The 12,515-nt window shown below is 35.0% G+C and overlaps 1 protein-coding gene across 1 annotated transcript; it reads right to left on the bottom strand.

Annotated features, from left to right (window-relative positions):
* Positions 1 to 1,889: 1,889 nt before the first annotated feature.
* LOC126827586 (ADP-ribosylation factor 5) lies at positions 1,890 to 12,414 on the bottom strand. Its single transcript, XM_050557071.2, has 6 exons — positions 12,164 to 12,414; positions 10,735 to 10,815; positions 9,559 to 9,668; positions 7,495 to 7,566; positions 7,009 to 7,134; positions 1,890 to 5,257 (listed from the first exon to the last, which is right to left on the bottom strand). Exons 1-6 carry the CDS (start codon positions 12,228 to 12,230, stop codon positions 5,174 to 5,176), a joined length of 540 nt encoding a protein of 179 aa, XP_050413028.1. The 5' UTR covers positions 12,231 to 12,414; the 3' UTR covers positions 1,890 to 5,173.
* Positions 12,415 to 12,515: the final 101 nt, after the last annotated feature.

Raw genomic sequence — 12,515 nt, 5'->3', positions numbered from 1 at the left:
TCTTTTTCGAGTTGTTGCTTGTGTTTTCTGTTCAATGCTTGCTGTAACTTTTTTTTGCTAAAAAGCTGCGTCTTACACAATTTATGGAAGTATATGCCATGTGGTCCATTTTCCCACTTTACCTCAGCATACACAGTGCCATACTTGTCAAGTCCAAGCCACTCTTCAGCATGTTGCTTGAAATTTGTCCATGCCTCGACGTTCGTCTTACTTTTGTCGTCATGGCACTCTTGGTAACACATTGTCCCACTGATAGCTCATCGCTTTTGCGTTTCCTTGATGACGCAGCCATTTTTAGTTATAAAAACTCAATCTGAAAAGACCATGTGGTTATTTGGGTCCACTTATTTCAATTCAAGGGCGAATTTGATTGTTTTTAACATACAATTGTAATAATCTTTTTAGTATTTAATAATATTTTCGCTTTTAAACAAAACCTAATACACGTTATTGAATAAAACTGTTAAAATTTATTTTTCGTAATAAGTGACATTTTAACCATGTGAGCATCATTTTATTCTGTAAACTAAATCGAATACCGGTTTCAGTTCACCTCAGAGTCAGAGTTCTAACTGATTTAGGATTGACAGCTGACACGCTGATGCTGGGGAACACAACACAAAGGTACTTTTAAACACAACAAAAAAAATCAAATTACTATGGGTGGACCCTTGACAATGATATGTGCATACCAGTGAGATATACACAGCCAACTCTACCCAGGTATCTGAGTGAATCAGACAACATCACTTGCAAATAGATGCAGATACTGGTTTTAGAGAAAGTGATTCTGGTGGCGACTTTGACAATGATGGTGATGATGATGAAGACGATGGTGATGATGATGAAGACGATGATGATGATAAAAATTGATACCAATAATTATACTGTTTCTATGACCTGTATGATATATATCTGTTTGAGTAATAAAAATAATACATAAGTTCAGACTTCAATTTCAGCAATCTCTCAATTTGTTTAGATAAATTCCCTAATGAAACCTACTTCTGACATCATAAATAGATTCCTTGTCCCCAAAAACATATATTTAGACACCAAGAACACATTTGCAGGTTGTATATGAGCAAATATACGCCATATTATGGTTTCGCGGGAGCCCGATGGCGGCCATCTTGGATTTTTGCGAGGGGTCCCCCCGCTCATTTTGTTCAGCATCCTCAAATCATCTAAAATCAAACTTCAAACCATGATACTGGGAGATTGGTCACGGATTCTGTGGTAGGGTCCTCTACTACCAATGCTTACCCTAATCCTAACCTATAATCTCGCCAACAATCACGTGTTCTGACCTTATTTACATCTCAACGACCTTGATGAAAATTGAGCAGGCCTTAACAAATAGTTTTAGCCGTGCTACCCACTAAATCCTACAATGAAATATTGGAGTTTCAACAAAAATATTACCATCTGGGATTAAAAAATTTAAAAATATGGGGCGCAAGTTTTCTCCTAGAATTTAGGATATTCTAAATGATCAGGGGGTCACGGTGGCTAAGTGGGTGAGACACTGGCTCACTAGCCTGAAGGTTGGGTGTTCGATCCCTGCATTGGCCGAGAAGGTTCATCCAGATTTTCTGGCGTGGTTCCCCCTTGTCAGTGATGCAGGAAGGAGGGCCTGACAAGGACAGCTGTCTAGTCATTCGGATGGGATGGAAAAACGAGGTCCTGTGTACACATTGGCATGCACATAAAAGATCCCTTGACAGTTGGAATTCGATATAAGAGTAGGCCGTAGTGCCACTGTCCAGACAAAATTTCCCTCATAGCATAGTGTATGGCATATACCCGTCTTCATTAGCCCAGTTTGGAGCAGAACAGTTGGACAGTAAACCCAATTTTATTTCATTTCTAAAAGATCAAGACAAAAGTAAATATATGTGTTTTATTGGATGATATTTGAATATATTATTTTTACAGATTGGTAACAAAATGTGGCTTACATTCTTTACAAGCAATTCATTCTGATATCATGACAATAAATAAAGCAAAGTGATGACTGGTTAATAGATAGTAAATAATAGACTTGTACATCAAGACTTATGGTACTATATGTACAGCAAGAGTTTAAGAGAATATGGTCATGACCTCATTTCACTTTGTATCCAGAGATCTTTTTGATTGCCTGTAGTAGCCTCAATCTTAAATCAATTGTCTGAAGTAGCGCCATATTATATCAATTGTTCCTTGGAAGAATCTTGTTCCAGGCCTGTTGGGTAGGTCACATGAATTACTGTTACAGACGGGTTATACTAGCCCCAACCCAGAATTCCTCCAACATCACAGTTACAGGCAGGTACCCTAGCCCAAACCCTGCATTCCTCAAACATCACAAGAAATTACTGTTACTGGCAGGTAACCCAAACATCACAAGAATTAGTTACAGATAGGTAACCCCCTAGCCCGAACCTAGAATTCCTCAATCCATCTGGAAACAGACAGAAACTATATCTGAGATGCCTGGTTATTCTGTGATGTGACATCATGCCAACATTTCATTCAAATAACTTTAACTGATTTCTATTTCCCAGTGGTGACTTTTAAACATAGTGATTCTTGTCCAAACTCTCGATGCAACTAACTATATCCTATAATATAATTAGCGATTTAATAAAAAAAATAATCAACCAAATAAATACATGAGTGAAACCATTTAAAAATAACATGACTGGTGCAGGTTGATCATCTTCACAATGTCATTTTAAATAAATTACAACATACATTTGAAACCTTGACTTCTTTGGCTGACTCTCCTGTTTTGATATTACCGGAAATGTGCCTTGTTAATCCGACGAAATTGTTCCGCAGTGACATTTCGTATTTCATTAGTGGTTAAAACCAATATAGATGAACTGAAATGGGGTTGATCATCCAATTTTTTTGAATCAACCATGACTGATGAAGATGGAAAATCCACGGGATATGAACTGAAATAAGGTTTCGCCTTCCCACTTTTCTCCACCGCAAAACCATGGCCATGGGAGTAGACCTGATAATTAAAAAGGTCAACGTCTATTCCATAAATTAAAAGGTCAATGTCTATCCCATAATTCAAAATTTCAACGTCTATCCAATAATTCATAATGTCTATCCCATAATTTAAAAGGTCAATGACTATCCAATAATTCCTAAGCCATTCTATCCCATAATTTAAAAGGTCAATGACTATCCAATAATTCCTAAGCCATTCTATCCCATAATTTAAAAGGTCAATGTCTATCCAATAATTCATAGGCCATGTATATCCAATAATTCATAAATCAATGTCTATCCAATAATTCATAGGTCAATGTCTATTCTATAATTTAATAGACCATGTCTATCCTATAATCTAGGTCTGTTTCTAATGTATGTAATTTGTAATACAATGACAAGGTAAAGGTAGCCAATCAACCACGTAAGTATAATAATTATTTTATTAGTGAACCCTCTGCAATATGCAGAATATTTATAATTATGTTTTCAAAGATGGATACTATGAATAAAAATGACAAGAACTGAAGTCCATTTTTTTTTTTTAGGATGACAGAAAATACATGGGTGTAAGTTTTCAGAGTTTAATATAATTATCTCGTTCTAGGTTTAACCCATTAATACCTGGTACATGTTAATATCGAGTACCCAAGTTCCATGAAATAATTACAGAAAGATGATCCACATTATGTTTTGAAACTGCCAAAACAACTGCTCTCTAGACCACTTTGAACTGCTGTCCTTTAAAAACACCTTGCGGTTATTCATGTGACTCGTGCAATTGGAATTGCTGGAGGGGGAAGTAATTGTTGAGCAGCCCCAGTGCCAAAGGGTTAATACCTATCACTGATCCCACATGTTATCTTAAATTAGAGAAATTGTTTTATGCAAATAAATAAAGCAGGATTCCATAATAAACACATTCTGGAAATCAATGTCTATCATGAAAGAGCTCAACTTGATTAACCAGACATGAAAATACATAGCATCCATAGTGAGTATATAGGCCACAGTCGATATCCATGCCTCAATCATGTGTATTCAATAAAAACTGCTTTGACCACAAATAGACATTAACTAATGTTGATATCCAAGCATCAATCAATCCATTCCTTAAAACAACTAGCCAATCAGTGCTTTGTAAATCCCCAAGAAAGTGATCAAGGCGGGACTAATTAAACTGAACAAACCAATAGAACCCTGATTACAGTATTCCTGATTATAAAATTCTAGCAGAGAGGAAATCGACACTGGAGAAATGTATTTATAAGCAACAATCTGATTAAAACACAGATCTATATTTCGTTTCGTTTTGTTTTTTTTATACTTTCAATGGCCTACACTACATGGAGATCAAACCAGTTGTAGTGGAAGGTCGCATCAGGGGTCATACGAGTGGCTTTTGACCTATGACATCAGGCATTTGATTAACCAATCTGCATTGATGTTTCTAGTGGTTTACCTACAGTTCGCTAATCCCTAACATCAACTAGAACGCAGATTATATAACAACTCTTCCAGATCCTAGAGTAGTAAAGACAAGTAAAACGAAATTTTGAAAAACAAAAATGAAATAGGATCTGTGTTTTAATCAGATGGTATAAGCATTAGGGTGATTTTATTCAACAATATGAATTTTTATCTTTTGAGTTTTAAGTCAAACAGTCATTCCATAACAAGACATATAAATACAATAATAATATAGGAATGAAAATAACATAAAAAAATTGTCCCCAGTGACAAATAGTTTTAAACCAGCTAATAAATCATTCTCCCAATAATACGTAACACTTTTAACGCGCAAACTGTGGCTGCTGTATCCAAGGTTACAGTCTCTCTTAGATAAAACAAAATTATGGACTATCTCTAAACCTACTAAAACACCCCTTCATTAAATAATGAACTTACCCAATATTGTTTTATTTACATATAATCAATGGAGAATAGTTCATTATTTGAGGGGAGTTTTTTCTATATATAATATCAATTAGTCACTATTTTGCAGTTTTAACCCACACTAAAAAATCACAGAAAACTAAAAGCTTCTAGAAATAAATAATTTTCTTTACACAAAAAATAATTGAGAAACATTTCCCCCCGGAATATTTGTAGACTTATTATCAGCAGCCACAAGTCGCACAGTAGTTATATACAGCACAGTCTGAAGATAAGAATTACATGATCATTTTTCTAAAGCTTTGGATAACCAGTCTAATCCTTCATATAATCCTGTACCCTGTGTAGCACAAGCACTCTGTATAAACCACTGTAATAAACAAACAAATAATATTTAAATATAGAAGCACATGAGGTTTGGCAGGTGAACCTAATCCCATCCTCTGTTTCCACAGTGGTCTCATTCCGTTCTACTCCACTATACCTTGGGTTAATTCCCCCATGGATAAACCCACGGTATAGATAGATATACTGGAGTGGAAGGAATCAGACAACTGGGGATACCGAGGGTGACCTTATGCCAGTCAAGTACAAATGTCCAGATTGAGACCAGATCACTTGATTTAAAGACAGGCCTTGTGATCTAAATCTCCTGAATTACATGCAGACTACAGTAGAATCTGCATTAAGCAGCCACCCAAGGGAATTTTCACAACTGGCTGCTTAACTGGAGTGGCCTCTTAATAAAATCTTGGTGCTTTTTGTGCTGACATAAATTAAATATTACGCTTGGATGCATTGGAAGCGAACATCAATACTTGCATCGGTAAATTTGACCGTCGCTGAATCTTGCGCTGAACGAAAATTCTTTACTCAAATTTCGGACATAACTTCTGTAAATTTGTCATTTTGTACCAACCTTCGATACTACTGTCTACCATTGTGATACATTCGATAATATTTATCCATTTTTGTGAAGAAAATCAATGAATTAATTTTATTTTATCAAAAAAGCACATGAACCAAAAACAATCACTGATTTTATCACCTATTTACAGGGGGTTTCACTTTGTATGTAATATTATAGGAGGCGCTAAAACGTCTGTTTAACAACAAAGTGGCAATGGAAAAGAAATACTAGATGATCGTGACAAAACTCGGTACTCTTATTTTATTCAATCAGTATCAAATAATGTGTCGTTACGCGTGAAAACAATGATCAGGTTAGTCGTTTAATAAAACAAAAGATTAATTAACAGATAATCCTGGGTTGATTGTTATCTTTACATTTCTTTTTACCTATAACTCACGGGATTAGCGGGGGTGTTACAAAGAACGACAAGATGGTATCATTCAACAATGGCCGTTGAATGGGCGATGTTTTGTTGAATTCATTAGTAAAATATTGACCGCTGGCCGCATTAGCGGAGTGACAGTTGAATAAAGAGATGAAACAACAGAATTTTTACGGGGGGAATTTATCATGACCGCTTACAAGGAGATGTTGCTGAATAGGAGTGGCTGCTCATACAGATTCTACTGTATTCCATCACCCTCAAAAAGACAAGAAGTGAAATGTTTTACAATCAGGGCCAACCGGTTTGATAAAGATGGCATACACTATGCAGTGTGCTATGAGGGATAATCCAACAAATTTTTTGTGCATACACGCCAATTTGAACACTGGTGTACCTTGATTTACCTTCCCATCCGAACTACTAGCAAATACTTTAAATGTTCTTCCCCACAAATACTACAAGTAAAAACTCGAGTAGAACTATTAAACTTTCCCTTTCTATAGTCTCTTCAAAAAATTAAATGGTTTCCCCCACAAACCAGTCAAAAACCATGAGAACATGTTTATTATAAGTGAGATAGAGAGAGAAATGGGGTTTATCAGTCACTCGACAAAAACTAGATCATTTTGGGACTAACATATGGTTAAATTTCATTTTAACAATTCACTTGCACGTAAGACTAAGAGGTCTTGCACCCACGAGGCTGGACAGACGACCCTACTCCTTGTCACATACAAGCGAGGAATTGATACCACGCCGCTTGACTCAAAGACACACGTTATACCATTGGCCACTCAACTCCCTATTATTAAAAGTATAATACCTGTCGATCTCGTAGATTGTGTAATCCTAATTTATCTGTTATTTCTGAAGGAGGCATAGCGTTCGGTAAATCTTGTTTATTGGCAAAAACTATAAGTATAGCCTCTCGTAATTCATCTTCTGATAACTGTTAAAATACAAAATTAGCTAAAACATGAAATTATTCTACGTTAATATGAATGTCCAAAGTTCTTTAATCATTTCTTATAAAACTGAGCACATGCGAGGAATTCAACCACCTACTGTTCTGCACCCACTGGGCTATCGTAGATGGGCATATGTTGCACAGTGTACTAGGAGTAACATTTTGCCCAGGCTGTGGCACTTCTGCCTACTATTCTTTGAATATCAAATGCCAAGGATTATTTTACACTGTGTACATAGGACCACAGGTTTTTGTCTGTTAATTGTCAGGCCCTCCATCCTAAGGAACTTTCTTGGCTGTACATACAAAAGATTATTTATTTCTAAAACAAACAGTGCCTACCATTTTTGTTAATTCATCCCTGGCTTCTTCTACTCTTTCTCTATCATTACTATCAACAACAAAAATCAATCCCTGTAATAAAATAATTGATCAGTACAATTATCAATCAATCAATCGGCCATGACTGTAAGATGATGCTCGATTATCAGTCTGTAACATCCTGAATTGTCAGAATTGGAATGGACAGAATTGCAATGGAGTGACCCTAAATTTGACTGAAATGAACAGCTAATAGCAAAGGGAGGTAACTCTTATTATAACTACATCATTATATTGACCAATTTCATGAAAGGGTAATTCAAATACTTTAATAATAAAAACGAACATTTAAAACTTGTGAGCTAAGTGTACTCCTCAAAGGTACATGTACAAGTAAAACCAGGCCAGGTAAATTCTTAAATTACATTGATTAATTTGATATTACACTTGAAACTTCATACCCATGCAATTCTCATGCGAAAAATAACTATGCAAAAAAAAGTGCAATCTGATTAAAACACAGATCTTATTTCGTTTCGTTTTTCTATAGTTCAAAATTTTGTTTTATTTGTCTTTACTACACTAGGATCTGACGTTTTGGTTGATATGAAGGATCAGCCAATGAAACGGTCTGTTGCAGCAAGTTCTTGGCGTGCTATGCACAGAATTGTGGGTATCCTACTAGAAACATCAATGCTGATTGGTTAATCAATTGTATGACGTTATAGGGTCAAAAGCTGCTGGTACAACCCCTGACACCACCTCCCACTACAACTGGTCAGATCTTCATGTAGTAGGTAGGGGTGATGATTTTCCGTTTCAGAAAATAGCAAATTCCGTTTTAAGTATTTTTAATTCCGTTATTTTCCGTTTCAGAGCTGACCATATTCCGTTTTTTCGAGATAAAATGTTATTTTATGAATAAATGAATAAAACATCTTAAAATGCCTTTTATTACAAAACGGATCATTTTAAACCAATGATAACAAATGTTGAATTGTGAATGACTTGTAATGTTCAATGACTAGTTATTCTTTAAACCTGTTTCCCGAATTAAATAACAGAAAATTACATCTTGTGAGCTCGTTTCATCTTTTTAGCAGACGAAGCCATTTTTCTCAGCTGCTAGGTGTAGTCGCGATTTATCCAGACATCTTCGTAGTTACTACCGTTTCTTCGAGAATAAGGGCTGGATTCACAAGGCTACGGTATATTTCTGATGTCACGTGGTTAATGCGGGGATAAACACGAGTCACGAGCCCGGCAGTAAAATAAGAAGTAAATGAAACGATTTTTACTTTTATGAAGTGACAGAAGTTTTTTTTAAAGACATATATATACATTACAATGTTTAATTCAAGTTAAACTACAGAGTAATTTTATAATGGGATTACATGAAAGACGGGTTTTCGTTTCGATTAAAATTATGATTCCTAAATGATGAAATGAAAGTAGCGAAATACTAAAATAGACAGTAACAAAACCACGCGATATCATTCAATATTTCCGATTTTTATGAATAAAAAGATGAAATACTTGGATAACTGCAAAATTATTTTGAGTTTGTGTTTAGTATCAGCAAATATCGGCTTTTCCGTCTTTTTCCGTGTGAGATTTCAAATTCCGTTTTGAGTGGACAATTCCGCGATTTCCGCGTTTTTTCCGCGATCACGGAAAATCATCAACCCTAAGTAGGGGCCATCAAAAGTATATAAAAAAAAAAAGAACGAAATATAGATCTGTATTTTAATCAGATTGCCAAAAAAAGTATTTGTATGATTACACTAATATATCATATTATTCACAACTTTAATTATCTCCCACATTTTTTGTTATATTAAATGTTATCACTTCAGATTTACAGATGGTCAACTGCTTTACCATTACAACTAAGTCTATGACTGCACACAAAATAATATTCATATGCAAAGGTAATGCATATTCATGTTAACACTTAATATTCATAAAAATTACTGAGAATGGGAATATCCTTATAAGGAGTAGTCCCAATTACCCAGGCCACAGTATTTGGTTTTTTTTAAAATCAAAAGACTTGTTGATCAAGGTTATAAATATTATAATTACCTGTGTATTTTGAAAGTAATGTCTCCATAATGGTCTGATTTTGTCTTGTCCTCCCACATCCCATACAGTAAAACTAATATTCTTATATTCTACAGTTTCTACATTAAAACCTGTTCAGAAAAAAACATAATACATCATTTAGATGGCTCATTTAGGCCTTAACAGTAAGCTTCACTAGGCCTGTATGTACACTGTGTCACACTATAGAGTTAGAGTAGGTTTTATTATAATACATGATGCAGATGTAGCAGGGCGGAAAATGGAGAACTGCCAAGAGTGGATAGGTAGTAAAGGGAGATAATCCCTATCATTTTTGCTGACATAAATTTAAGGAAGGTTAGACTGGGTGCTTTAAGAATACTTGAAACACAAATGTGACCTCATCCTTTGATATTGGCGTACCATGTGCCAAGCGTGCATTATTTATACTAGTTGAAACGTTGGGACCTGCGTGACGTATTTCATTGCAATGCATGTGCGAGTGTCTGTATTTAAAGTTGTTTAATGGTCTCGAGTTTAAGAGACATTGCGTAATATATTGATACCAGAGCCCGGTACTAACGTCCCACGTGTTGTCTCAATATTTTACTAATGTCTCGCTCTCGATCATTATACCACACATAAATACAAGAAAAGCTCTTCAAATGAGAAGTGGAATCAGGTATTCTAGAAAATATGTCTTTTTTGCTAGAGTTCCAAGAATGGAATTGATTGTCACAACAAAAATCTTGCCGATAAGAATAACTAATCTGTACATACATGCAGGTTTTAATTTCAAAACTTATTCAGCCATTGTAATGCTTCAATTTTTAATTTTGAAACAAAATATAAAGTTTAACATCTGTACAGCCCGTAGAGTGAGATATACGATTTAAAGTCCACTTAATACAAACTAGATCATTTCGGGACTGACATATGGTTCAATAATTCGCTTGCGCATAGGATCTTTAGCAGTGGGAGGAAACTGAAGACCCCAGAAAAAAGCACACAAGGTTGAACAGGCAACCCTACTCCTTTTCACATTCAAGCGGGGAAATCGAACCCATGCCACTTAACAAGTGTGAAATCACCAGACCACGCAAACTCTCAACTAGAATGCAACAGGACAAGAAGAACATTCCAGGTTTTTTTTTTTTTAAAAAAGTAAGCCCACTGTCTATTATTAACCAAACTTACCAATAGTAGGAATAGTTGTTACGATTTCTCCTAATTTTAATTTATATAATATAGTTGTTTTACCAGCTGCATCTAGACCAACTGAAATAAAAAATACATAGTTTAATTTTAGTAACAAAAATGGAGTTTAATGGCGCGTTGGTAACAACTAGGCTATATTGCACCAAGAACCCCTGGATATAAGTCACCTATCAATGAAACTCTTCTGACATAAACTGAACTAGTAATCTTTATACTGTATGAATGGCATTTAGTAATTGAACACATTAAGATAAACACAACAGCTCTATGAGTCTATGGATAACAATTACTGTATTTCTATTTAAGCTACGTTTCAACAATGATTCTCTTGTCGTTATCAAACACAATACTGATACAGACAGAAGGAACAAAATATATATATATATACTATGTACAATCTGAACATTCAATGAAACATAGCTTTAATAGAAATACAGTAATTGTTATCCATAGAACTGTTGTTTTTATTCTAGTAATCTATCCGCCAGTTAATAACTCTTATAATCTGAAATGAAATGGGTTTTAACGCCCTACTGTTCTGCACCGACTGGACTAGTACAATGTTCTACGAGGAAAATTTTGCTTCGACAGTGGCACTATGGCCTACTCTTATATTTAATTCCAACTGTCAAGGGTTCTTTTACGTGCACATCAATGTGTACACAAGACTTAGTTTTTTTCATCCTGTCAGAACGACTACATTGTATCTTGCCAGGCCCACTGACTATGGGGAACCACACCACAAAATCCGGATGAACTTCCTCGGTCAATACAGGGATCTAACATAGGACATTTCCAGGTTAGCAAGCCATCTTACTCACTTAACCACTGTGGCTCTGGCTCCTAATTTGATATGATAGCCTGGCTCAAACAGGCTTACAACTTATACTAGTCTTGTTCATCAGTCTTTAATAGTATTTTAATTCTGGAATGCAATGTATCAAGCTTATAACTTATAGCTAACCCAAAAACCTAATTTTGAAACTAGTTATTTATTGGGGAAGCAGTTAATTAATGCAAACAAATGTAATACTTGTTTCCATGTAACCAGCGAAAACGTGTGCAGGTAGGCAGGTAGGCCTACATGGAAAATGTTCTTAAAACTATTTAAAATAAATAAACAACTGGGCATATAGATCTATCTAAATATGACACAAAAATCATAGATCATTTGCATTTGGTGTGGTTCACAAAAATATGACAAAAAAATGGGAGTAGGCCTATGATAACATGTATGATGTGGCATTACTCATAAAACTGAAATGGCTGAATAATATCTTTTACAATTTATAAACATAAAAACAGTAGTTAATTACAAAACCCATTCAATAGATTAATAATAAACCAATATAATTAAAATACGATATGATATAATATGGTTACAAAAATAACTCCTTTTTCTTCTTACCCATCAATATTCGCATTTGTTTCTTGCCGAAAAGTCGGTTAAAAACATTGGAAATTGTCAACCCCATGATGAAATATCTCAGGAAATTTGACAAGGGCAAAGGTGATACGTTTCGACGACCCTGGGTCAACAAATTGAGTTGACAAACTCGACTTTCAATCCAAAAATAAGAAATTTACAAGTTATGCCACGTCAATTTTGTCTTCGCATCCAATTTATGACGTCATAACATGGCCAGCGTTTACTATTTCCCAGAATTCCCCCAATTTGAACAAATTTTGGATTGAGAAATAAAGCGACGAGAAAAAGATATATTATGTAAGATATTTCTATATTAATATGGTTTTAAATA

The sequence above is a fragment of the Patella vulgata genome, chromosome 7 (assembly GCF_932274485.2).
Source record: "Patella vulgata chromosome 7, xgPatVulg1.2, whole genome shotgun sequence".
Classification (NCBI taxonomy): domain Eukaryota; kingdom Metazoa; phylum Mollusca; class Gastropoda; family Patellidae; genus Patella; species Patella vulgata.
Note: the sequence above shows the minus strand (reverse complement) of the source record. Positions and strands in the feature narration are given on the sequence as shown.